This window comes from Canis aureus, chromosome 16 (genome assembly GCF_053574225.1).
Source record: "Canis aureus isolate CA01 chromosome 16, VMU_Caureus_v.1.0, whole genome shotgun sequence".
Taxonomy (NCBI): Eukaryota; Metazoa; Chordata; class Mammalia; order Carnivora; family Canidae; genus Canis; species Canis aureus.
Window position 1 is genome coordinate 1,814,192 of NC_135626.1, and position 25,726 is coordinate 1,839,917.

The window sequence follows — 25,726 nt, forward strand, 5'->3', positions numbered from 1 at the left end:
CATTCACCTAGTATTTCTCATGGATGATGTCATGCATAATCAAACATGAAATTTGCATTCTGCTGAAACTGTTCCCAAATCTATCAGTCGCATCAGAACAATCTTGTGTTGTTAAAACAGGCATTACAGCAAACTGCTTGTATTTCCGAAAATGAAGAACTACAATATAATGATCAAAATCAGGAAATTAAAAAAAAAAACAAAAAACAAAAAACAAAATCAGGAAATTAGCATTGATAAAATAAAAATCATGATCATCTACAGACTTTCTGCAGGAGTCACCAATTGTCCCAACAATGTCTTTTTATAGCAAAAAAAAAAAAAAAAAAAAAAAAAAAATTCCTGGATCATATATTGCCTGCAGCTGTCCTCTTAGTCCTCTTTAATCTAAAATAATTCTGGGTCTCTCTTTGTTTCAAGATATTAACATTTTCGAAGAGTACAGGCCAGCTACTTTGTAGAACATTCCTCAATTCAGGTCAAACCTTCTACTCTTACCTCAAACTATCACAGTTGGCTAAAGTACCATTTTTTTTTTTTTCTAAAGTACCATTAATGCCTGAAATCTAAATGTGATTCAAGAGAGGGGGCAGGGTCTGTAGCTTCTCTCCTAGCTCCCTTTGACAAATCAAGTGAAATCTGCAGTGGGAGCCCTACAAGACAGCAGTTAAAATGATTGCCTTTAAAATAAAAGTCCTTCTAAACTAAACTGTAAGACACACAGAAAAACCTGTCCACAAAGACAGTAACTGGCTTATCATCACCCAAAGTGTAGGGAGTCCATGCTGCTCACTGGCCAGTCGTTTCCCGAAGTCTGGCATTCGGATTAATATCACAGCAAGGCTGCAGCGACTGTGGGAGGAAGGCTGAAAATGAATATTTTCTGATCACATTTTTTACAACGTGATCATACATATTATAGTAAAATGTGCTTCATTCTCATAATGGCTTCCAAAATTGCTGTTAAAGTTTCAATTTTATAGATAAGGAAACCGAGCCAGGGTAGGAACTCCTGTCTGTCTTGCTGTAAATCCTACACTCTTTCTCATCACATCTTCTCAGAATTACAAGCGTTCTTGTGCATATTAATCAACAACAACAAAAAAAGGAACCACTAAGGTTGCAGTGCAGGATAGAAGACGAATAAAAAAAGCCACATGTCAGATATGGATGAATAATGGAGAGCGGCTATCACTGCTTCACCCAGTGCTGGCGCTCACAAACAACAGTCCCCCACACAAGAAGCTTTAGGACATTTTATGCAGCAACTGCAAGGTCACAAGTTCATATTTGGAGGAATTATCTCATTTTGGTCTCCTCAGTTTCTGCTCTTGAAATGTTTCTCCGGCCAAAGGAAAAACACATATTTCTACAGCACCAAGCCCTGCAGCTGGATCACAATTTTACCACTTATTTGCCATGTAGTTACAGAGTGCTGAGCTCTGTGTCAGGCATATAGTAGGTGCTCAATATATGTTGTAAATTGTTTTTTGAAAATGCTTTTATTCATTTTAGTGGTGGGCTTCCCCCTCCCAATGGGATTCTTACCTTGACTAAAAAGAAAATGGCATAAATTCATCCATCCATCGGTCTGTCCATTCACTAATTCACTAACTCTCCTCAGTATTCTAAGAACGGAGATAATGAATTGACAGGAACAATCTGCTATCTTTTGGCATGCTGAAGTTTAGAAAAGGATGGTTTTAAATAATAAAAAGAAATGGGATAATAATACCATTACTACTATAAATAATAGAGAATTCCTTGTAATTACTCTAAATGATAGAGCAAGAAACGGCACCATATTGGAGTCTCTCTCAGATTCCAAAGATGACTTGCCATTCCTTGTGCTAGAAATGGGGCTCAGAAAGACAAACTTCTTGGAGTTTTGGGGCCGATGACTGTGATTTGCATGTACCCATCCTTCCTGTGAAGTGTCTGAAGTGCTAGAACCCAAAGGGGATGAGTCTTAAAATGAGTTGGGTAGGTTTTAGAATAAGGTACACAATGTGGTCACTATTCAGAGGGATCCATCAGATCATTCTGAGACACTCTGTTCAAATTTATTTGTCCAAAAGAGTTTCTGATTTCTTTCTTCCTGTTGGCTTTTCTGTGTTGCAAAAGAATGTGGACTTACATTCAGATTGAGCCATCCCCTCTCTTTCACAGGCACTAAGGAAATCCAGAACCTTAACAAACTGGATCAAGCCACATTTCAAGATCCTCAAGAGGTCTGAAATGTGTTACACTATTAGGGTCCAGACCTTGCAAACTCTGAGCCAGATTTTAAACATAATGTTATGAAATTATGGGATTTGGAAATTACTAATAATTTACCTATTCTATAATTCCATTGAATTACATGCAATTTATATTTACACATGAAAGACTATCTGCAACCTATAATGAGCTATGTAGCACAATAACAAAATGAACATCTGTAAACATACCACTGAACTTAAGAAAACATTATCATTGTTTGGTATCCCTCCACTGCCTCCTCCTGTCCCTCTCCCCAGACCCCAGTAATATCTACCTTCAAGATGTTTCTCATTCCCACTCTCATTAAAAAAAAATAAATAAATAAACAAAAATTTAGTACACATTGTGTGGCCTAAACAATATTTAGTTTTACTTACTATTAAGCCTTAAAAATTGGTATTACACTATATGTTGCTAAGATTCATCCATATTGTTGCTTCATTAATTCACTGATTTTCAAGTGGTTTAATACTGCATCATATAAATATACTATAATTTATCATTCTTTATGGCATTTCCAGTTTTTTTTGTTGCCGTGACAATTTTTGTGCATGTCTTCTAGCCTAAGTGGGCTAGAGTTTCAGTTTTATAAAATAACACCAAACTGTTTTGTAAAATTGAGGTACCAATTTTATGCTTTTAACTAGCAAAATAAGGCCTCCTGTTGCTCCACATAGTCACAGATTTCCTAATTCTTGTCAATTCAATAGGCACAAAAAGTAATGATGCCTTGGTCTTAACTTCAGTTTCCTTGATTTGTTAGTGAAGTTGAGTATATTTTCTGTAAGTTTATGAAACATAGATGTTACCTGTCCTGTGTAATATCAGCTCACATCTTTTCCCTGTTTTAATTTTTACTGGTTCACAGAAATTCTTTATATATTCTAGAGACCAAGACTGTTCAGTTATTTTTCATTTGCTTTATACTATTATCTATTTATTTGTTCATGAGCAAAGCTCTGTCTGACCCTCTCTGAAAAATAAGCTTCAATAAGATGAAAAACCAGAGGTAGACCAAGAACCTCGAAGAATCCTTGATTATTCTCTCACCCTCATCAACACATTAGCAAATTCTGCACCAAATTATACCCCAAATCTGACCACTCCTCTCCATTTCCACTTGGCAACAGGGTCTCTCTTCAGTCCCTTCCACCGTTCCCTGACTTCTACTCTGGAGCCCCCACAACAGCCAAAACAAGCTTCTTGAAATTTGAACTGGTCATGCTTCATTTCTGCTTAAAGTCCCTCCATGGGCTTCCACTGTCCCTAGATTAAAATTCAAACTCTCTTCCGACCCTGCAAGGTCCTCCTGTCCCTCTCCCCAAACCCCAGTAATACCTACCTTCAAGATGTTTCTCATTCCCACTCTCATAAAAAAAAAAAAAACCTCTGAGCCGGATTTTAAACATCTGGCCCTGCCTCCCCCCCTCTAACTTTGTTTCCTATGATTCTGCCTGTATTTGTTGTGTCAGCCTCACTGCCTTGCATTCTGAGCCTCAAACGAACCAAACCCATTCCTTCCTTGTTGCCTGTTCTGCCTAGAGTGTTCTCCTTCCAGGTACCTGTATCCCCATTACTTCTCATCATTCACATTCTAGCTCAGATACCAGCTCCTTGGAAGAGAGCACCAAAGAGCAAAGCACTCCCCCACTCCCCTCAAACTTATCACTCACTACTGCCCACCATGTTTTCTTTTCCTCCTAGTAATTAATTACCACTGCCTGAGATCATCAGCTTCCGCTTTGGGTCCATGTTTACCACTGATTTTCCTCCAGCACAATATAAGTTCCACAAGGGCATGTCCTACACTTACAGCAGATATACTATCTCTTCCTGGATTTTTCAGGAAGAAATGGGAAATGGGAATTCTGGAAATTTGGTGGTGGTGGTATCTTCAAATCGCCACATAAAAAAAGGAGAGCTAGGTAGCAAAAGGTGCAACACTGACCGCAAAACTAGATGAACAATGGGCCCCCATATGCAAGCAGGCAAGTGCAAACCATCAACACTGCAAATCACCAACAGACCTGTTTGGTGCCGGTGTCTGTGCTGATAGACTGACATGAGAACAGAGAATCTCAAAACAGCTGACAGGGTCTTGCAGAAAGCTCAGTGGGCCTATTTAATAAAAGCTGGTGAAACTGGGAGGGTTCTGACCTCTGCAACAGTAATGAGCACAAGGGGCCAACAGGAAGAAGAACTGAGGGGCTATAGGGATCTGCCCCGACAAACCCTAGGAGCCCCTGTGGACTCTTGGCAGAATGTGTCGGGACTCCCTCTCGAGAAAGGGATCCACACTGGGGAGGAGCCTCTGGAAGTGGAATCAGGAATGAGCAAGACTGAGCAGGATAGACACAGAAGAGAGGAAGGGAAAAGAAGATCTATATCAAAGCAGGAGAAGGGAACACAGCCAGAAAAGTTCAGAAAGCAGGTGCATTATTTTTGAACACCACCAAAAATGACAGAAGAGGGAGCTCTATGAAGTTAGGAAAGCATTCTTGAACTCTATTTCATTCTCAAGTCAGGAAAACTAAGTTCACATAAAAATTAATAACATAAAGGCACTGAGGTCAAATTCTACACAAAGTTATAAGAAAAAAGGAAAGAAGTGTTCACAAAAATATATCCTGAGCATATGTCTACAAAATAGACTAAAACTGAACTCTGTGGTGTCAAAATGTGCTAAAGACATTAAGAAAATATACAAAGCATGAAAGAACACCATATATCTGAATTATAAAGACTGAGAAATGAGGAGACGGAACGCTGTCAAGAATTAGAAACAAACTGGAGGGGATGTAAATGCAAATCAATGGGAAAGATGATGCTTTAACAAAAGAGAGAAAAAATGTTAAAAACAAAAATTAAAGAGGAATTCTATCTCAATAGTAACATAAGAAGTTAAAGAAAGAGAGATACCGATTTTAATGAAAGCAAAAAATCAAATAGAATAGTAAAAGATCAAATAGAAGAATAATTGGAGCCCCCGAAGAAGAAAAATAGAGCAAAAGAACAGAATTGAAACTGAAACTTATTGAGAACATTTTCTTGAAACTAAAAAAACAAAAACAAAAACTCAAAACTGCATGTTTCACACACACTGTAAGAGCACATTATATACCTTAGACTACAGACCCACAATGACTCTCTGTGACAGTGTAATAAAATTACTGGATTTTAAAAGAGAAAAAAAAAAATCCCTGGCATCTAGTAAAAGAGAGCATGTGATTTACTAAAGAAAATTAAGATTACCATTAGACTTTGACAGCAATGCTTTTTGCGGGAAGAAAATGGAGTAATAGGTTAAAGATACTCAAGGCAAGAAGGTATGAGCCGAGGATTTTATATCCAGCCAAACTGACTCGTGTAGAAAGGGCACAGCAAAATGATCAACCTTTAATAACAAGAGGGAATATTGTTCCTAGGAACCCCTCCTGAGGAATCTCTACCAGAGAGCAAGCCTCAGACAACCAAATATGACTGAAGATACCTCACCATTTGAACTGGTTACCGTGACCTGAAGGCTAAGACCAGAAAGGCAGAGAGGGAGAGAGTGGGGCAGGTAAAGGCTGAATGTGCCAGCCGTGGAAACACTGTAACAATACAAACGCTGGGGAGAATAGGGAGAGAATATGCAAAGGTTAAAAGGTTTTCTGTAATCATACTAGTGTGCTAGTGTTAGTATTGTTCACCCAGGCTTCTGTGTGCAAAACAAATGAGTAATTAGGGATATCCTAATTCTATTATCCCCTGTGCCCTTTTGAGAACCAGAATTCTCAGTACGGAAGGAAGGAAATACAAATGTAACAGAGAAGAGGTTGGGCAAAAGCTCTAACATTCTTGAATTTGGATTGGAAGCATCGATATACGTACACATGTATGCATGTGTGTGTGTTCTAGCTCTGTCCACAGAAAAGGCCTGGAGGGATCCCTGGGTGGCGCAGCGGTTTAGCGCCTGCCTTTGGCCCAGGGTGTGATCCTGAAGACCCGGGATCGAATCCCACGTCGGGCTCCCGGTGCATGGAGCCTGCTTCTCCCTCTGCCTATATCTCTGCCTCTCTCTCTCTCTGTGTGACTATCATAAATAAATAAATTAATTAATTAAAAAAAAAAAAAAAGAAAAGGCCTGGAGACTGACCAGTCCAAGAGAAGTGAGTATACTTAACACCCAGGTTTCAAGCTTGAGATATTTTTTTCTCACTAAAAAAACCCCCAGTGCTACCTGAAGAAATGTGTGATTTCAGGTTTGAGGGCAGGAACTGTCTAAGATGAACCTGGAACATCTTCCAATATCAGATAACAAGAGAGTGATCAAAGACTACTAGGATCATGTTTAAAGAAAAAGTACTCAGGCACCGACCTGAAGAAGTTGGAACAGTTTGAACTTCATTAATAATAATTGTACGAGGGGGGCATCTGGGTGGCTCAGTGGTTGAGTGTCTCCCTTTGGCTCTGGTTGTGATCCTGGGGTTCTGGGATCGAGTCCCGCATCAGGACATCTGCCTATGTCTCTGCCTCTCTCTCTGTGTCTCTCATGAATAAATAAGTAAAATCTTAAAAAAAAAAATTGCAAGAGACCCCAAACCAGCAAATGTTTAAATCCACTGGGCCACAATCTACATATACAAAAGAACTATCACATTTTGAGGATGTTAGGGAACTAATAATTCATTATATTAAAAACTGGTAAATAAAGGGAAAGAACCAAATATTTCTCTTATCTTTGCTATATGAACTGTGTCACTGCGTAACAAAGTAGTAAATGAAGGAAAGTGTCTCTTCATAAAAATATTCCAGCCAATAAATGAAAAATAAGTAAGCTTAAAATATTAATCACTGTTTTCCAAGTCCCAGTGAATAAACAAACATATATAGGCACTAAGCATTACTGGCTACTAAAAGTCACTAAAAGAGACAACCAGACTTGACATGCCTCCTATTGTCTTGCCAAAGGGACTGAGTCATAGTCTATCCCATCTCAGGATCCAGTTACCAATTAGCAGGAAATACAGAAGACAGAGGAACATAGTGAACAGCACCGTGATTATGCAATCCACAAAATCCACACTGTGGAAAACTATAGATCTGGATTATTCAACAGATAAATTGTACTGAAATGAAAGAGGGGGAGGAGGAATATACAGAAGAGAATTAAAAACCATATCATTTTTTAAAAATGGCCAATACTAAACTATAGCATCTAGCAACAAACATTTGGATAATAAAACTATTTTTTTGAAATAGGAAAGTGAGGATGGTGGTTACTTTTGGCAAGAGGGAAAGGGTTTTCATGGAAAGAGGTTTTCTGTGATAGGTAGTAAAGCCTCATTTCTCGTGCTGGGTAGTGTTGGTCTTATAATAAATGGTTAAGCTATTCATGTGATTAAGGCAGTTTTCTTGATATACTTTACAAGTTATCTTATAATAAAAATATTTTTAAAATGTATAAACGATATCTATCCAGTAGGAAGTACTGTAAAGATTGAATATCAACATTTCTTTATAAACTATAGTCATGACGACAATTCTCACCATCGTTTCATTAAAATACATATAATATTTTCTCTATGAGAAGGAAAACCTCACATCTACTCCACTGTTTCCTCATAGGATAGAATGTAGAGAAAGCTCAGCTATAAATTAAAGAATTATGTTCATATGTTTAAAAATGAACGTCATTAACGGAGGAGGCAATGCATAAGTGGGAACAGGAGGTATATGGGAAATCTCTGTACTTTCCCCTTAATATCTCTGTGAATATAGCACTGCTCTAAAATACAAAATTTATTTTTTAAAAAGGCCCACCTAATATTAAGTTCCTTCCACACGCTAGGTGCCATGCTGTATTATTTGATCTTCACCACAATCCTATGAAGTAGATTACACTTGTTCTCCCCTTTTACAGATGAGGAAACTGAAGCTCAGAGGGCTGAATTAACTTGCTCAAAATTACATAAGTGGAAAAGTAGCTGATTCCTATGGGCAGGTTCCATATTTGATCCATCTCTGGGTGCTCAATACTTATAGGATTAAAGTGCCTTACTGAGCACTAAGAGATCAAGAAAAAGAAACAGATTAAGTCTACCTAGGCTACTACCTACGACATCAATTTTGGAAGCAGAGAGAAAAGAGGCAATGAGTTCCTTTGAGCCAGCAGTCACCGGGACCCTCCTCTAGGACAGACTGGGCTCCTCAGCACTAGGGCTTGAGTCCAAGCTGCCAAGATGCTTTCTGCATCAAGATTAAATGTGTTTGGGAAACCAGAGAGATGAAGGAAATAGCTACATGCTGCTGACAGCAGAGAGTGTAGCAAAAATGTCTTCTGTACCCTAGGATTGCAATGTCGCCATCCTGACACACTGGATCATCAACTCCAGAATAAGAAGCAAAATGTCTGAGTTCATGTTGCTTCACTAGCTGCTGGAAACCATCACCAAAGAGGACTGGAAGCAGACTGGGACCAGTGGGAAAAAACATGAATTCTACAGGCAGGGAGACCTGGCCTCCAATCCAGTTCCATCTCTTACTAGCCCCTACCTCAGCTGGGGCTCTATCTCCTTCCTTGGCTTTCTTTTTAATTGACACATTACTCACCGACTTTCATCTTTGTTTCCTGTGTCTGCCTACAATATAAGGGATTCAAGGGCTGGGACTTTATCTTGTCCGGTGCTGCATCTCCAAGCATCTAGAACCATGCATGTCAGCCAAAGGGAGGGTCTTGAGAAATGTTTGTTCCAAGTCATTGATTTATATTATTTCCTATTATATATATAATATATAATAATATATTATATTATTCCTATTATATTATTACCTATCAATTTGGGGATAATACCATGCACATTTAACCAAAAAAATAAAAATAAAGGGCAAGAAGTATGTGTTTACCAGATGGGTTTTCCCTTCTCCCCCTTCCCCCCATCTTTTTTATTGTTTGCCCAACACTCATCAAATGAGGATAAAACTAATGAACTCAGGATAAAAGTTCCCCTTCAAAGGATAATGGCCTTTTAAGCTGACAACTGACTTGCTCAGGACACCCCCAAAACCTACAGACCATTTTTAAAGGTCGTGAAGAGGAGACTCAAAATGCATCATAGTGGGAACATGGGCAAAGAAAGTCTCAAGCAAATGGTTTATGAATAATGCCAGTGAGCTGTGACAGGAGAACAGGGTGAGTGGAGGCCTGCCAGGCCATATCACTAACAGGACCAGCAAATCAAACCTAAATAATCTCCTGTTAAGGCTTCCCCAAAATCCTTCCACACCAGCCACGTGGAATGTGGCTGCTGGTGAATTGGGCATTCACTGGGTAAGGTGGAAGGTGCCTCCACCGTTTGCTGGGGAGGGCGGGGAGGATGGGTGGACAAGTAATTTATACCTGTAATCTCATTCAGTTCTTAAAATAGTTTTAATGAGGATAGCATTTTTCTCCCCATAACATAAGAAACATCTGTGGTTCAAGAAGGGCATAATCCCCAAGGTTTAACATCTCTTAAGTGGCAGCTCTCCTTGAATCTCAATTTTCTTTACCTTGTACGGAACTGGTAGCGACAGTACACGCAGAGAGCCTCTCTGACACCTGAACATTCTGTTGCCCACTTTATGAGCTTCCTCTCACTCTCACATCCCCAGGAAGGGAGTATATTAAGAAACCAGACATCTACTAGATCATGATGCTATCTAATACAACTCCAGCCAATTCACTGAAGTTTAGAGCGGTTGACCAACATACATAGAGTTCTAACACTCCTGTTAGCTCCACGCTGAGCTCAAAAAGTTGTAAATACCTTGTTCTTATTTCATTATAAAACAGAAACCAGGGATGCCTGGGTGGCTCCGCGGATGAGCCTCTGCCTTTGGCTCGGGGCATGATCCCAGGGTCCTGGGATTACGTCCCGCATCAAGCTCCTCGCAGGCAGCCTGCTTCTCTCTGCGTCTCTCATGAATGTCTGTTTCTCATATTTTAAATAAAATCTTAAAAGAGAAACACAACAAAAACAAAAACAGAAACTAGCCACAAATATGTCAAGGAGGCCCCGGAAAGGTATCATTCGAGTACAGGTTCTTTTTCCTATTTTACAATTGAGGAACTAGGGTTCTGAAAGCTATAGTAACCCTCCTAGAGGCACACAGTTGAGAAGAGGCAGAGCTCAGGTTGGCACCAGGTATAACTAGAAATCAGGGAGCTTTTAGCTTCAGCATGCTGTTCAGTACTTGCCTGGGCGGGGTGGGGTGCATCACTAAATAGCTTAGTGTCTGGGATCTGGGAGCTCCCTGTCTGACCTTAGACCCACTCTGCACTCCTCTGCGCCGTCCTGTGCAGAAGACAGGCTGAATCTCCTGGGCTCCCAGGTCAGCTGCCTTCCTGCCTGGTTGGGTCTATGTGAGGGACCGGGGAGGAAGATGACAGGAAGAAGCAGCTGAGGTTTTCTCCTCTATCGCTGCTGGGCGGGTCGTCCTGCCTCCTCTCTGACTCAGGTGCCCACTGCACAGACCCACTGGGTCCAGCTTTGGTCAGGTGACCCCGACTCTGACCCCCGCCCTGGCCTCAGGGGCACCACCTCAGCTGTGGCCGATCTCTGGATTACCTCTCTGCCCCTTTTTGCGTCTCTGCTCCTCTCTCAGTTGGATAACCACTTCCTTGAATGATCTCCCCTCTTGTGAACATCTGAAGGGGTGTTTGTTGGCCCTGGTTAGATCCTGACTGAGACGCTGATCAAGTTGCTGGACCGGGGGAACCAACTGGCAGATTGGGATCCCAAACTGAGAGTCGAGGGATGGCTGGGCTCTATGTCTCAGGACCACACATTGGCCACAAACCTCTGTCTGGCCAGACAAGAAAGCCTTTGGAAAGGGCACACGCTTTGAGGTTCACAGCAACTGGGGGGGGGGCGGGGGGCATAAAATGACTATAGTTGGTATCCTAATTCCAGGGCCTTAGAGTGGGAAAAATTCATCATCAATCATTAGCTACAGAAGTGTTTCCCCAACTGTGGTGAGGACTAGTAGATGCATGGAATGTTAATAGGTATTTTGTGGGAGATAGGGTTTTTGAAAAATGCTACGTTAAACAAAGTTAACCAGATTTTTTTTTACAGCCAGGCTTTAGCAATATGCATAGTAAGTATCTAAAAAAAAAAAAAAAAGTACACAATGTGCAACAGTCCCAAATTTTATGTGATCAAAAACCCTAACATCTTGTAGACCTAATATTTCCAGGAACATTGTTCTAGAAACGCTGGTTTATGGTATTTGTGCTAAAACCCTTTTGTGGCCATCTGGGTCTTTCATGGGCTGGAGCTGGCCCCTTCCCACTTTACCCTCGGCTTCTCCCCTGTCCATGCTCCAGTCAAGTGACCATCCCTGGTACCTAACTGTGCTGTGTAGTTCCCACACCCCTTGCCTTTGTGTGAGCCCCTGCTCCTGGGGAAGTGCTATTCCTTCTGTAAGGTGCCACCCATGGGCATCTGTCCCTGGGAAACTTCCTCTTGGCACCCAGGCAGAGCGAGCAATTCATCCTGCTTCTGGAGGGCTACTACCTTGCCCAACATTCTACCATAGGAGTAACCGTACCTTAGTGCAATCCTGTCTCTGCCCTGCATCATCTTGAAGTGCAATGATTGAAACTTGTCAGTGTGTGTGAGCCAGTGTCCAGGACTTGGTGGTTGCCATGGTTACCAGTCAGGTTGGGGGAAGGGGCATGACACGTACCCCAAGATTTTATATATATGCATATAAGACTTTATTTATTTTTTCATGAGACCCACACAGAGAGAGAGGCAGAGACACAGGCAGAGGGAGAAGCAGGCTCCATGCAGGGAGCCTGACGTGGGACTCGATCCCGGGTCTCCAGGATCGCGCCCTGGGCTGAAGGTGGCGCTAAACCACTGAGCCACCCAGGCGTCCCTCCTTTTTTAATTTTATTTTACTTTTTAAAGATTTTATTTATTTATTCATGACAGACACACACACACACAGAGGCAGAGACACAGGCAGAGGGAGAAGCAGGCTCCGTGCAGGAGCCCGACGCAGAACTCGATCCTGGGTCCCCAGGATCACAACCCGGGCTGAAGGCAGCGCTAAATTGCTGGGCCACCAGGGCTGCCCCCACCTTTTTATTTAACTTATGTAATCTCTATGCCTAATGTGGGGCTCAAGCTCATGAACCCAAGATCAAGAGTCACATGCTTTACCGAGTGAGCCCGCCAGGTGCCCCAAGTACCCCAAGATTTTAAATAACATCATTTTCTGCTAGCAAGCCTTGATGTGATGGACTTAAGTTTCATGTTAAATCAAATCAAAGTTCCATTGTTATGAGCCCTAATAAGTTAGCCTTATACAAATGTGGCTACTTTTATTATGATGAAAATAACTGATTTTTTAAAAATCCTAAAATCAATTGACAGCTACAGTCAAAATTGAACACCCAGATTAACACTGCCATGACAAAACTCACCACTAGGTGTCAGCCCAGGAAAAGAGGAGGGAGGGCTGCCCTTGCAAGTATGACTTTTTTTCCCATCCAATTATCACCATAAATATAAAATATTTAAACAACAAAATATTCGGCAATTAAAATTATCTATTTAAGAAACGTTTCTTAAAAGATATCTAAAATTTTGACATTTCCCCTTTGCAAACTAGTTTATAAATGGTGTTAGTTTAACCTGTATTTTTCAAGAAACACTTGCACAGATTGGAGACATGGACTACTAAGAGGAAACCAGCTCAGTGTGCTTCTGAAATGCCCTCAAATTGTACATAACACGGACCATATGGTAATCACCATTGCGGTGAGCGGTCAGAGGAAAGAGCGTGGTTGCTAGATTCAGGCAGATGGAGGGTCCGAATCTTGGCTCTGCCATTTCTTCAAAAAGTGACATAACCTCAGCCTTGGTTTCTCATCAGCAAAATGGGGATACACTACTCTCTTCATATGAGGACCGTAAAAATCAAGTAATTGACTATCTGTAAGGAGTCTAGCATATAACAAATGCTTTGTATTATCTTCTTTTCCTCAAGACTTCAAGTCTTAATGATTTATTTAGCAAAACTACGTTTCAGCTACCAAACAACTGAAGAACAATTATAATTTCATTCACCCCACAGATCACTGTTGAGCCCTTTCTATATATCAGGCTCTGTGCCGAGGATACATGAGTAATCATGACACTCCACTGCCTTCCAGAGTGGGTTTTCCCATTTCTTTGTGAAAAGGGTAACACAAGACTGAACATAACGCAGCTGTGTATTTCTGAGAATGTATACACGCCCTCAGAAAATCAGGGTGGATTCATGTCTGGGAGGGTGGGTAGCAAGCAATAAATCTACAATCTTATCCTCTAATCATCACAAATACCATAATGTCCTCCACAGAACAAATCCACCACCACCCTGTGTTAGGTTGCTGAGCCGCTACTGTGCTGGGGGGTAGAAGAAAGAATACAAGAGAATCCTGTCCTTCAGCTCACAGTCTAGCCAGTACATGGAGTCACAGATCACCGTTTTAGGCTCTACATGATCACTGCTTGAACGTGGATCAGAAAGGTCTCTTTTTCAGAGTCTCCCCGAAAAAGTAAAAGATCCTAAAGTGAGATCATTTGACTTAAAACTCCAATAACAGCAACCATTTCTCTTTGCCACTGCTTCCACAAAGATACAGTATTTAAAAGTGGGTTTACTCCATTAATACACTCCTCTCTCACACGTTCCTCACTAGACCTGAGTATTTACTGCATGTGGTGACCTCACAGAGGGTGATCTTCTCCAGACCCCAACTGCCTCTGGTTAGCTACCATGTAGTGGCTGGGTTGTGCCTATGTTTTACATTTATACATTGATGGTAGGGTGTTTGCGTCAGATTCTTATCACACTCTAATGGAGCTGTGTTTTGTTTTGTTTTTAACTAAGCCATCTATATTGTGCAACACTGAAATATGGCCACTAGTGTTTCTGATGCATAGCACAGGAAACAGGTATCATTCATTTGTTCATCCACACGTTCAACAAATATTTAATGAGCACCGACCAAATATCAGACTATGTGAGGAACAAAATAAGAAAGTCGCCGAGCTTATGATATGAGATCAAGTTAAAGTACAGAACATCCCCCTTTGCGTAGTCTAAGATATCACTAGCTATGGTTTATTTTTTCAAGCATTTTAGAACATACAGGAATTTCTTTTTGGTCATATTCAGTGATGCTTTTAAAAGTCATTCAGGTAAGCATGATCATCATGATCATCATGTTTAAGCTGATTTCCTGCCAGTTCTCATTTTTCTCTCACTTAAGGACTTACTTTTCACTGTTTTAGAACAATGGCCCTCAGTTCAGCAAACATTTGTGGTGTGGCTGCAAGATGCCAAGACTCCTAAACCATGTTCACGAGCAACATCAGTGTCCCCAGACAGGGAGGCGGACCATAGAGACTTGGGGTCAATATCAAATGATGGTCATCCTCTCCCAAGAGGCACAAAATGTTTTGATAGGATACAAAAAAAAAAGATTAATTATATTTTCTCTTGTGCATTAAAAAAATAGACTCTAATGTATTTCTCAATGTTAAACCCTTGTTATCTACCACCCTCATATTTGTCTCTAGGTGCTGGTCAGCAACAACATGAATGAATAATTATTTCCTTCAATACTTACTTGATCTTATGTTTTCTTATAAATCTTTTATGTATCATTTGAAATAAAAGCCAAACCTTCAGTTACTTCACGAGATGGAATAAAGAGGCCAAAATCTCTTTTGTATTGTGAATGATTTCAGGTAATCTGACACCTGAACAAGAATATTTGGCCACTGTCATTCTAGAATGTGGCAGTCTCATTCTCCTCTTTTTTTTTTTTTTTAATTTTTATTTATTTATGATAGTCACACACATAGAGAGATAGAGAGAGAGAGAGAGAGAGAGAGAGAGAGAGAGAGAGAGAGGCAGAGACACAGGCAGAGGGAGAAGCAGGCTCCATGCACCGGGAGCCCGATGTGGGATTTGATCCAGGGTCTCCAGGATCATGCCCTGAGCCAAAGGCAGGCGCTAAACCGCTGCGCCACCCAGGGATCCCTCTCCTCTACTTTCTTGACCCAAGACAGTTATTATCATTTCGTTAGTATTTACCGTTAGCAAAAACACTGTGCTGGTGTTTTACATGCATTATTGCTATTTTTATCAGCAGTCCTATAAGGTAGGCATTACTTGATTTCACAGATGAGAAAGAAGCTTGGAGAAGTTAAGTGACTTCTTAGAACCAGCACAAAAACCCAGGTGGCTCCAAACATACTCTTTCCATCCCACTCTGCCTCCTTGCTACTTAGAGCCACAGAGCCACAGTGGTGGCCCCCTGGAGTCCCAGTGGTGTTACTTCCCCTTATCTGTGTGTGCTTCATTCCCAGGGTTACCATCTTGACTTGGGATGAACACTAAACAGAGAAAGAAATGGCAACCAGTAAGTTACTAGCCCCTTCTCTAGACCACTATAGACTCCTGTTGTCAATGCATCTGTTTAGCTCAGGACTGCAGATTTTGGCTATCTGCTTGCCTTAATATAAATTGGAAAAACAAGAAAAACTTTCACTGACTTTTCCTACAGAATATTCATGGGTACATATCATTGCTTCACATACCATTGTCTGCTTAAAGAGAGCATGGGCTCTGTGTGGAAAACAATTCAGTTGTTCCTCAAAAATAAAATGACATCTGACCCAACAATTCCATTCCTAGGTTTATAACCCCAAAGAACTAAAAACAGGGACTCCAACAGATATATACACAGGAATGTTCACTAAGGGATTCACCATGGCTGAAAAGTAGAAGCCACCCAAGTGTCCATCAACAGAAGAACTGATAAACAAAATGTGGTAGACACATAACACAGGGGAATATTACTCAGCTTTTTAAAGTACTGACACCTGCTACAGTGTGGGTGAATCCTGAAAATGTTATGCTCAGGGAAATAAGCCATATGCAGGAGGACAAACAGTAATTTCACTTACACGGAATATCTAGAATAGGGAAATTCATAGAGTAGATTAGAGGTAACCAAGGACTGATGGGACAGGGGAGTGGGGAGTTATTGCTTAATGGGTTCAGAGTTAAAAAAAAATGGGTTCAGAGTTTCTGTCTGGGGTAATGAAAAATTTTGAAAATATAGTGATGGTGGTCATGCGGTGCTGTGGCTGTAATTAATGCCACTGAATTGTGTACCTAGCAATGGCTGGAATGGAAAACTTATGCTATTTATGTTTTACCACCAAAAGAAGGGAAGGTGGGGAAGAAGAGAAAAAGCATGGGCTCGGGAGACGCAAGTTTGATTTCCAGCTCTATGCTCCCACGCAGTGAGAGGAATCTCAGAGCCAGCACAGAGGCGCACACACACCAGCCTCTTCCAGGCTTTCTCCTTTCCCCTGCTTCCTTTACGTCCTATCTCTCATCTTACTATACACATTGCTTGAAGGATCCTCAAACATTTTTTTTAGCAAAAGATGGAGGAACAAATTAGTGACATCCTTTATACACGTTCTGGGCATCCTCTGCTCACCTATGTGGACAGCAGGGAGCACACACCATGAAGGGTTCTTCATGCTTTCCATTTTGAGCTGCGGTTAGACCGAGTTAATACAAATTTGCTCCTTACCACGTTGTGACAAGCCGGCACCCAAAGTCAGGCTCCTGCACGCTGACTTGTATTTCTTCTATTCAGAAGCCTTCAAAGTGCAATATTTCAGAGCTTTATTCACAAAGGTGTTTGGTGCAGTATTAATTATAGTATTAGAAGATTAGAAACGATCTAAATGTCCGATGTGGGTAGTTACAGAAATTATGATAGCTGTACTTGATGGAATGTTCGGCTGTTATACAAGGACACATAGGACGTCATGTTAAATGGAGAAACAAACGTTTAACTTAGATTTGATAGCAGCTATGTGAACACTTTGCAAAATGAAAAATAAAGAGAATATACTACACCTTTTAGTAGGGAAGGTAGTTGTGTTAGTTCGGTGGGACTATCATGATGTTTTAATTTTTCCAGTTTCTAAATATTCCTCTGTTTTCTGTTACACTAAAAATGCATGTAAATATAGTTGTTTTTTGAAGCCATGAGATCAATGGCATTACTCAACCAGGAAACAGATATACATGGTGTTTTTCCAACCTGTTCCAACACAGCCTCGTCCGTTCACGCTTGAAAGCCGGGCTATCAATTTGCTTTTATCTTAACTTCTCCATCTTTAAGGGGTTTTTTAGGTGGATAACTATGACTCAGCAGAATCATGTGCAAAATCAAGGGCTGTGAGGTGGATGATGCCGGAGTACCCACAGCTGAATCTGGAAGCCGAGCCTCCTGGGATAGACTAAGTGAGCAGGGACTACAGGAGCTGGATGCTGCCTGTACAGCCTCCTTGAGGGCACACGATGGTGGCTGTCTGCTCACTGCCCTCACCCCAGCGCTGGCTCCCTGAGGGCAGAGGCCGAGCTCCATTTCTCCTGGGGAGGCCCAGCGAGCAGGCTAACTCAGAGGGAGCCACACTGGCTTGTTGGATCAACAACTCTCACAGTACTCCATCTACACTGGCCTTTCTGCAGATCTTGGCCCAGAAAAGGATGAGTCGGAAAGCACCACTATCTATCAGTTTTGCTCTTTAACATTTACCAAGACCTGCAGTGGGTCAGACATGGGAACAAGTACCTTCAAATGTACCCTCTTGAGATGACTCCACGTGTGAGATATGAGAAACTCTGAACAGAAAAAAGCATGAAATTAAAGCACACAATTCTATTTTTGAAAGTTCTTTAAAACTGAGGCCATCGTGCTGTCTTCCAAAAAGAGGGTGGTAGGTTAGTCTTATTCAGATTTCACGATGATATAATTTTAAACAAAGGAGTGTGGTAAAAGTAAGAGTCTTTTAAAAATTCATTTGTTCTCCCTGAGGGGGAGAAAGGGGGAACATTCGAGGCAAATTCAAGAACCACACTGCTATACATATCCTCCAAAAGTTGCAATCTTCCACCAAGCACAGAAAGGATCCTTGGCCGGGCAATTAAAATCACTTGTCTTTTATCCCCTTCTTGCCAAAAAGGACCCCAGCCCTAACTAGTTAATCCCTAACACACACTGCTACTCCCAGAGTTGCCTGGCAACTGCTAGGAGGCGTGTCAGGGAGCAAGAAAGGCCTAAATAAATGAGCTGGAGCCTGGGCTGCTGCTTGACATGGATAAAGGGGGTTTTTCCGAATGGGGCTGCCTGGCTGCTTGTGGTTGTGTCATTTATGTGGACAAGAACAAGTTGGTGTGGCTGATATCACTAAATATCTTGGGCTTTGCACCTCATATTCTCTGGGTGACTGCAAAATGGGTCACATGCCCTTGCGGTTTGCAGACACTTTGCTCTCTGCCAGGTAGCACCAACCTCCAAAGCCTAAAGACAAGGTGGGATGCGATGTGTTTGCGCTGAACCCACTGAACGCAACCCCGGCTCACACACTTCCCCGTTCCCTAGTCCCCCTCGCCCAGCCTTCCACCTGCCATCCCAAAATGGACTGTCGCCTGGACTCGGTGACCCGGGCCCGGCACCGGAGGTGCGGAGAGCAGAGCCATTGACACGGAGCCCGAGGAAACCAGAACAAAGACGAGGCAAGAGGGTGTGGCGGGAGAGGGCTGAGTCGGCCTCTGGCTCTACGACTCGCCGGGAAGCCAGCAGCAGTCTCAGCCTTTACCCCCCTCTGTCCTCGGACGGGAAGGGGCCAGCTGTAGGGGGCGGCTGCGGTCCCAGAAGCGGGGCGACTTGCAGGCGAGCAGGGCTCCGCCCGGCCTCGGCCTCGTGGGAGGCGCCGCCAAGTGAGCTCAGCGGTAACTGGACACCCTGGGGTCCCCCGGGGTCCCCATTCTGAGCCCCGAGAGACGAGAGACGCCGTTCACCTGGCCCTGAAGACGCGGCCGAGCGGGCACAGGCCTGTGTCCGCCCGGGTGGGGGCCGCCGGCCTCCTCCCTTCCGGGCCAGGGAAAGGACACGGAGCCTGAGAGTCCGCAGCCGGCGGCATTTTGAGATCGTTCCAGTGGGAAAGGGGGAAAAAAAAAGGCCAAAGGGTTCAAAGCCTCCGGGAAGCCCCGGGGAGGGAGGCGGCACATGTCGGCCCGCGGGCGGGCAGGGGCGGGCAGGGGCGGGCAGGGGCGGGCAGGGGCGCCGAGCAGCAAGGAGCACCGTCCAGGGTGTCACGTTCCACGCTTTAAAAAATCCAAACTCTGTGACTTCACAGTGGCCCAAGCCCTGTGGCCGCAGCCACCAGCCCGGGGGGGAAGCTGGCACGTGCTGCGGGGCGGCGACCGCGTGGGGCGCGACAGAGCAGCCGAGGGGCTGCGCCCTCCACGCCGCGGGCTCCTCTGCCACCGGCCGCGGAATGTTCTCCGCACCCAAGGCTGCTGCTGGAGCCCGGCCCTGAAGTCGGCCCCACAGGCTCCCTCCTCCAGGCTGCCCCGCTGCCGCCCCGGCCTCCGGCCTCGCCCTACGTATCAAAGGCTCCAGTGCGCTCGGATCCTTCGACTGAGTGAACCCACACGAGGGATTCCACCTGAGGAAATAACTCGGACCGTGCGTGAAGATTTCTACAAAGATGTTCATCACAGTGTGATTTAAAACGGTGAAAGGTTACTGACAACCAAAAGACCCACAGTTAGAATAGGGTGGTGGGCCTCGGCACTGACTGCAAATTGTGGGAACTTGATAAAAATCTCAGACACCTGCCTCTTTTCAGGGCCCCACAGGTGACTCTGATCCACGCCAGGGCTAAGAACCCCTGGGGTCACCTGATGGGACACGTGCTGCCGCTATAAATGATGTCGAAGGAGAGGTTTTATATAATGTGAAAAAATGCTTACAACATACTAAAAGGCAAAACCAAATAACTAGGAACTGGATTTCTTTGCCAGGAACACCTCAACTGTCTTTAAGTAAAAAACCAAAGAACAAAACCAAAACGAATCCTAAAACCCTAGAGCCTAGGTAGAAACATGTTAACATGTTGTGTTGACCCCAGGTGATAGGATTATGGGTGTTTTCCCATTCCTAGTCCTCTGTTACTTTAAACATTTTTTTTCTTTTTCTTTCTTTCTTGCTATTTTTTTTTAAACCAAGAGCAGGTGCTATTTTTATAACCAGAGAAACAACTAAAAGGCAAGTGGCCCTGGGGAGGACATCCTAACCTCTCAGCTCCGTGCTGCCACCCAAAACAGGCTCACCCCAGGTAGCATCCCCCATGTCTCCCCCATGTGGCCAGTGCCCACCCACCCTCATTCCTTCTTGGGCTCATATGTGCTTTGCAGTCAATTATTTTAATTAACTCCCCTAACAGTCGTGCATGGGAAGTGTTGTTAGCCCATCTTTCCGATAAGGAGAATTGCCTAGAATAAAATCTGTGGTTTAAAAACCAACAAGATAACATGGTGATGATGCTTGGCCAGAAAATTTCAGGCCCTCTGGCTTCCCTCCTGGCCTCCCACAAAAAACCTATTTGGGAGCAGATGAATGGACTGTAAGCACGACAAATCTGTCATATTTCATTGATTCTAAGACGCCGATGTCTTCACACTGTAACATCTCTGAAATCTGGATGTGCCCCACAACTGATGGCACCCAAAGACAGTACCCTCTCCTGTTTCGTAATGGTACCTGGAGTAATGGTACATCTTATGATTGACTGGCAGGCAGCTTAGACTCAGTGAAATGTACCATGTTCACAACCAAACCCATCATCCTATCTTCAGAAGCTACTTTTAATGACTACATAATATTCTAGCGCATGGATATATTTTAATTTATTTAACCAGTGGCCTATTATGAACACTTAAGTCTGTTCCCTGTTTTTACCATGATAAATACTGCTACTGGGAACACCTTGGCATCAAGTTTTCACTTTTTCTACTTACGGGCATTATCACTTTCTCCCAGGTCCAAATCTTGGGAGACATTTTGATCCCTCTTGCCCCTTGTCTCCCATATTTTCAATCTTTGCAGACTCTGCTTGTCATTTCTTCTTCCTAGTATGTCTTCCTGGTATCACCACCAGAGGGCTCTCTGACAGCCCCCTGGTCTCTGCTTCCAACGCCCCTTTCAATCCAAAACTGTGTTACTGGTCAAACATGACTTCAGTCTAATCATATTTCTGTTCAAAAACTAACATTCCCTACAGGGTGAAGTTCACACTTCCAGCCCAGCATCCTGGGCTCTGTCAGATTTTGCTCCAACATCTCCTGCAGCCTGCTCTCCCTACCCGAAGCCAGGACTCCAGACAAAGTGGCCATGAGGGGTACTGCCTCCAGGCCCTTGCTCACTCAGTTACCCCCATGCCCAGAGAGAGGGATGCTCTACCTTTCTTTTTCCAAGCCTAAGCCATCAGACTCAGGTCAAGTTTCACCTTCCCTATGAAACTTTTCATGGCTCATTTGATCCTTATAACCATCTGGAGATGTAGAATAATAAGTATTCTCATCCTCATTTCACAGGTGAAGAAACTGAAGTTTAAAGAGATTAAGTGGCTTGTTCAAGGTCGTTACAGCTTAGGAGTACGGAGCCGAGCTTTGAGATCCAGGGCTTCTGTCCTTAAACCCAATGCCTTCTAGAAACAAGTGCAAGTACAACCATAAACTTCTTCTGAGGAGCAGCTTGTGCCCAGGTCATATACCCAGCAATTCCCACCAAGATTCAACAGCCTCTGGATTCTAGACACATACATGACAATAACGAGAACATTTTAAGAGTGGAGATACCTCACATCTGTCAGTTCTCAGCAACACCAGAAGGGCTGGGCCAGTTATCCTAATTTCCTTTTAGAGATGGAAAGACAACAGTATCTTTCTTGAATTATACTGCTCTCAAATTAGCACCGAACCTGACTGGTTTGGCTGGGCCCAAGGTCAGGACAGAGAATCAGAGCTGCCACATTTGGAGACAAGCAGGATATGGGAAACTTGCTTCAACTGAGGGCTTTGGAGGACCTCAGGGAAGTAGTTCTAAGGAAGCAAGAAGAGGGTGCAGCCTTCTTGTTATGTGACCATGACCTTGCCTGAAGCTGAGACAGCTTAGAAAGTCAGGCCAAAGTGCTGGACAGGAGACAAGGAACAAGGTGGCATGAGGCTGCTGCTTCCTGAGCCCCTCACTTGGCAGAGAGTATGCTCCGGCTGAAGAGAAAAGAAGGTGTTCACTATTACTCTGGGTCTCAGACACATGACACAGTCATAGTGGTTAAAAAAAAAAAAATTCTTAACAATGTATAATTCACTGTCAAAGTCTACACATGAAATGAACTGCCTGACATATAATTCACCTTTCGTCATTTAATACAATAAAATGCTATGGGTTAAAACAAAGAAACAAAGAGCCCTGGCCTTTAGGTAGTGCAACCTATCCTGGGTCCTTATACCTACCCAGACCAGGCTGGATGTAGCTGCCATCACCCACCAGCTCAGGATGAAGGAAAGCGAGCTTTGTGTTCCTAAGACGAAAGGGCTGTCAGGAGGGTTGCCCTCCAGTGTTCCTCCCTATACACAGTGACCCAGGTCTCCAAGCCAATTTCTCCAACCTCTGTGGCCAAGAGGCTAGGAGTAGGTTGAGCAGAGGGCTATCAGACAAAAGCTTCTCACCTGAGCCAACAGACTTCTCACGGAAGCTGGGAGAGTTGGTACTTTCTTTGATTTTAGGGTGGACCCAGTATCTTTGGATCTTCACAATAACTTCCCGCCTCATGGGACAGCCAGGGGAATGGATGAGGCTACTGAATCTCAGTAAAGGTGAAGGGCCATGGAGGTGGATAACATTATTCCCTGGTTCACGGTGCACTACATAGCCAATAGACCAAGAGCTCTTTGGGAGCCTCTAAGAAGTGAAACCCCAAGCTGAGCTGCTTTCTTAAGTGTGGAGTAGAGGCCCCTCTATAGGAACAGATAGTTGAGGCACAGATGGAAAGCACTGGCTTTGAGACTGTTCAGCTCCTCCACTGGTCAACAAGTCATGTCCGAGCCTCAGTTTCTCCATTTGTCAAGTAGAAAGGATCCTCAGTAAGAGCAGGTGTGTGAGAGGTCTGGGCACTGTCTTAACATTCACAGGAGCAGTGAGTGCTTCACACATAGCAGCATGGATCCCTCATGCTAAGAGGAAGGGCAACGGGAAGGCACCCCCCACCCTGGTCCCTCATGACATGGGCGCATGACCCCTTTTGGGTGAACTCAACAACCAGATGGAGAGCTGGTTTCCTGTGACCCCTGAGGTAAGTTTCTCAGCCATGACCAAACGCAGATTTGTAAATGCCAAGAAGCTACTCACCGGCTCAATTTTCAGAGCGTCTCGGTAGCTGCCAAAGAAAGCAGCCTGCGCCTTGAGGAAGGCCCTGGCCACACCATCGCCAGTTGTTGTGGAGACTTTCTTTAGCCGGTTCTTCAGGGAAGAGATCTGGCAACAGAGAGAAAGGACACAGGTTCAGGGCAGGGTGGGAGGATGGCTGGCTAAGCCCAATCCATACAGAACTCTAGAAATTCCCTGGGAGGATTCTAGTTCCAGCTCCTAGAGAAGAAAATTGTACTCAGTATTAGGGCAGGTTTCTGAAACTGAAGAGAACATTGCTTCTCTTAGAGTGTATCAAGTAAGAACAAAAACAAAGCTACTTTCCTTTAGTTTCAATGTGCCAGGTACGTGTGTTCACATACATTTTCTAATTTAATTATTTCCACATTCTTGCAAGGACGGGATCAGTGTTCCTGTCTTATGAGAGTGAAATAGTCTCAGAGAGGTTGGATTATATGCCTAGAAACAAACCCAAGTGGTGGCCAACTGGAATATGAACTGAAAGTCTTATATGTTTTTAAAGATTTTATTTATTTATTTGAGAGTGAGAGAGAGACAGAGGAAGAGCAAGGAGATAGTGCACACAAGTGGGTGGAGGGGCAGAAGCAGACACCCAGCTGAGCAGGAAGCTCACATGTAGGGCTCGACCCCAGGACCCTGGGATCATGACCGGAGTTGAAGGCAGATGCTTAACAGACTGAGCCACCCAGGCGCCCCTAAACTAAAAGCTTTATAATCTGAGCCCAAAAGACACAAATTGTTTTACTTCCAATTCTACTCTCTTTGAATTGCTTACAAATAATAGAAATGAATGGCTTATTTATAACATATATACCTCACACCCGATACTCAAGATATACAATTATTAAATATATGTGACATACATTTATTGTATTATAAATTATATACACATTAAAAATATATAAAGTAAACATACACATAATATATATTATCATACACTTCATACTCTAGAGGAATAGTGGCAGCTAATAGATATATATACTCAAGAGACTTAGAAAAATAGGCAAGAAAAGCCATGGCACTAGGACAAGAAGCCAGAAATATTTAGTGTATAAATGTAAGCTAGAAGGTCTTACATGGTGGCTAGAGCTGGCTTGTAAATTTGACTTATGAGCCTTCTAGTGGTCAAAGCAAAAAGAGAAACCCAAGTTGTGAGATTCTTCAGGTCCATGTAGTACAAACCAACCACCTGCACAAATGAAAACAAGTTTTCCTGAACATGAGAACTGAGAGAGATTTTTTCCTATGAATCCTCAATGTGGGAAATCCTCATGTGTCACATGATGGCTCTTGCCCTCAATGTTGGAGACAACACCAAGCCTCCTGGTCTGCTTCTAACATGCTTTTCATTCATCTCAAGACGCTGCACTGCACAACTTCCAGGCACACCATTCACCCTGTGTTTGTTCCATGTGAAAAATACCCCTGGAACTTGGCAACGGGGTAGCTTTGAGTCAATGGTGATACAACAGTGAGCAAAAGAAGACACAGGTCCTGTCCACAGGAAGTTTACATTCCAGTGAGGGATACACCAATCCACGGATGATGTCGCCACCCTGACGAGCCCCAGAGCTCGCTGAGGAGATCAAAGAAGGATTCCTGGAGGGCATCGGCCTTGAAGGGAAATCTGGAGGAGGAGCTGACGTCAAACTTGGCCAAGAGGGAACAGTGCTCTGAGTACACAGAAAAAAGCCTGTGGTGAGGAGTCTGGAGAATAGAAAGGACTGTGGCTCCAGTGGAGAAAATGAGGGAGAACATGGCTTGAACCAGGCTAGAGGAAAACGCAGGAGTCAGAAGTGCCAGGAGGACCCTAAGGAGTTTTTTCCCTTCGTTTTGAGGGAAATGTAAACCTAATGACTGTTTTTAAACATGCAGGTGACATATCAAGAACACATTTCAGGAATCTATTATGGGCAATATAAGATTATCTGACAGGAGCACCCGGGTGGCTTAGTGGTTGAGCATCTGCCTTTGGTTCAGGGCGTGATCCTGGAGTGCTGGGATTGAGTCCCACATCGAGCTCCCTGCGTGGAGCCTGCTTCTCCTTCTGCCTATGTCTATGCCTCTCTGTGTTTCTCATGAATAAGTGAATAGAATTAAAAAAAA

At 43.3% G+C, this 25,726-nt stretch overlaps 1 protein-coding gene across 19 annotated transcripts in view; it reads right to left on the reverse strand.

The window, feature by feature from the left end:
• The window catches only part of DENND1A (DENN domain containing 1A), a 509,667-nt gene that overhangs the window by 135,891 nt on the left and 348,050 nt on the right, over positions 1 to 25,726 (reverse strand). For all 19 annotated transcript variants that reach the window (XM_077850604.1, XM_077850612.1, XM_077850613.1 and 16 more), the window contains one exon: positions 23,582 to 23,707. In XM_077850604.1, coding sequence (XP_077706730.1) covers positions 23,582 to 23,707 — 126 coding nt within the window. The remainder of the gene's footprint in view (positions 1 to 23,581; positions 23,708 to 25,726) is intronic.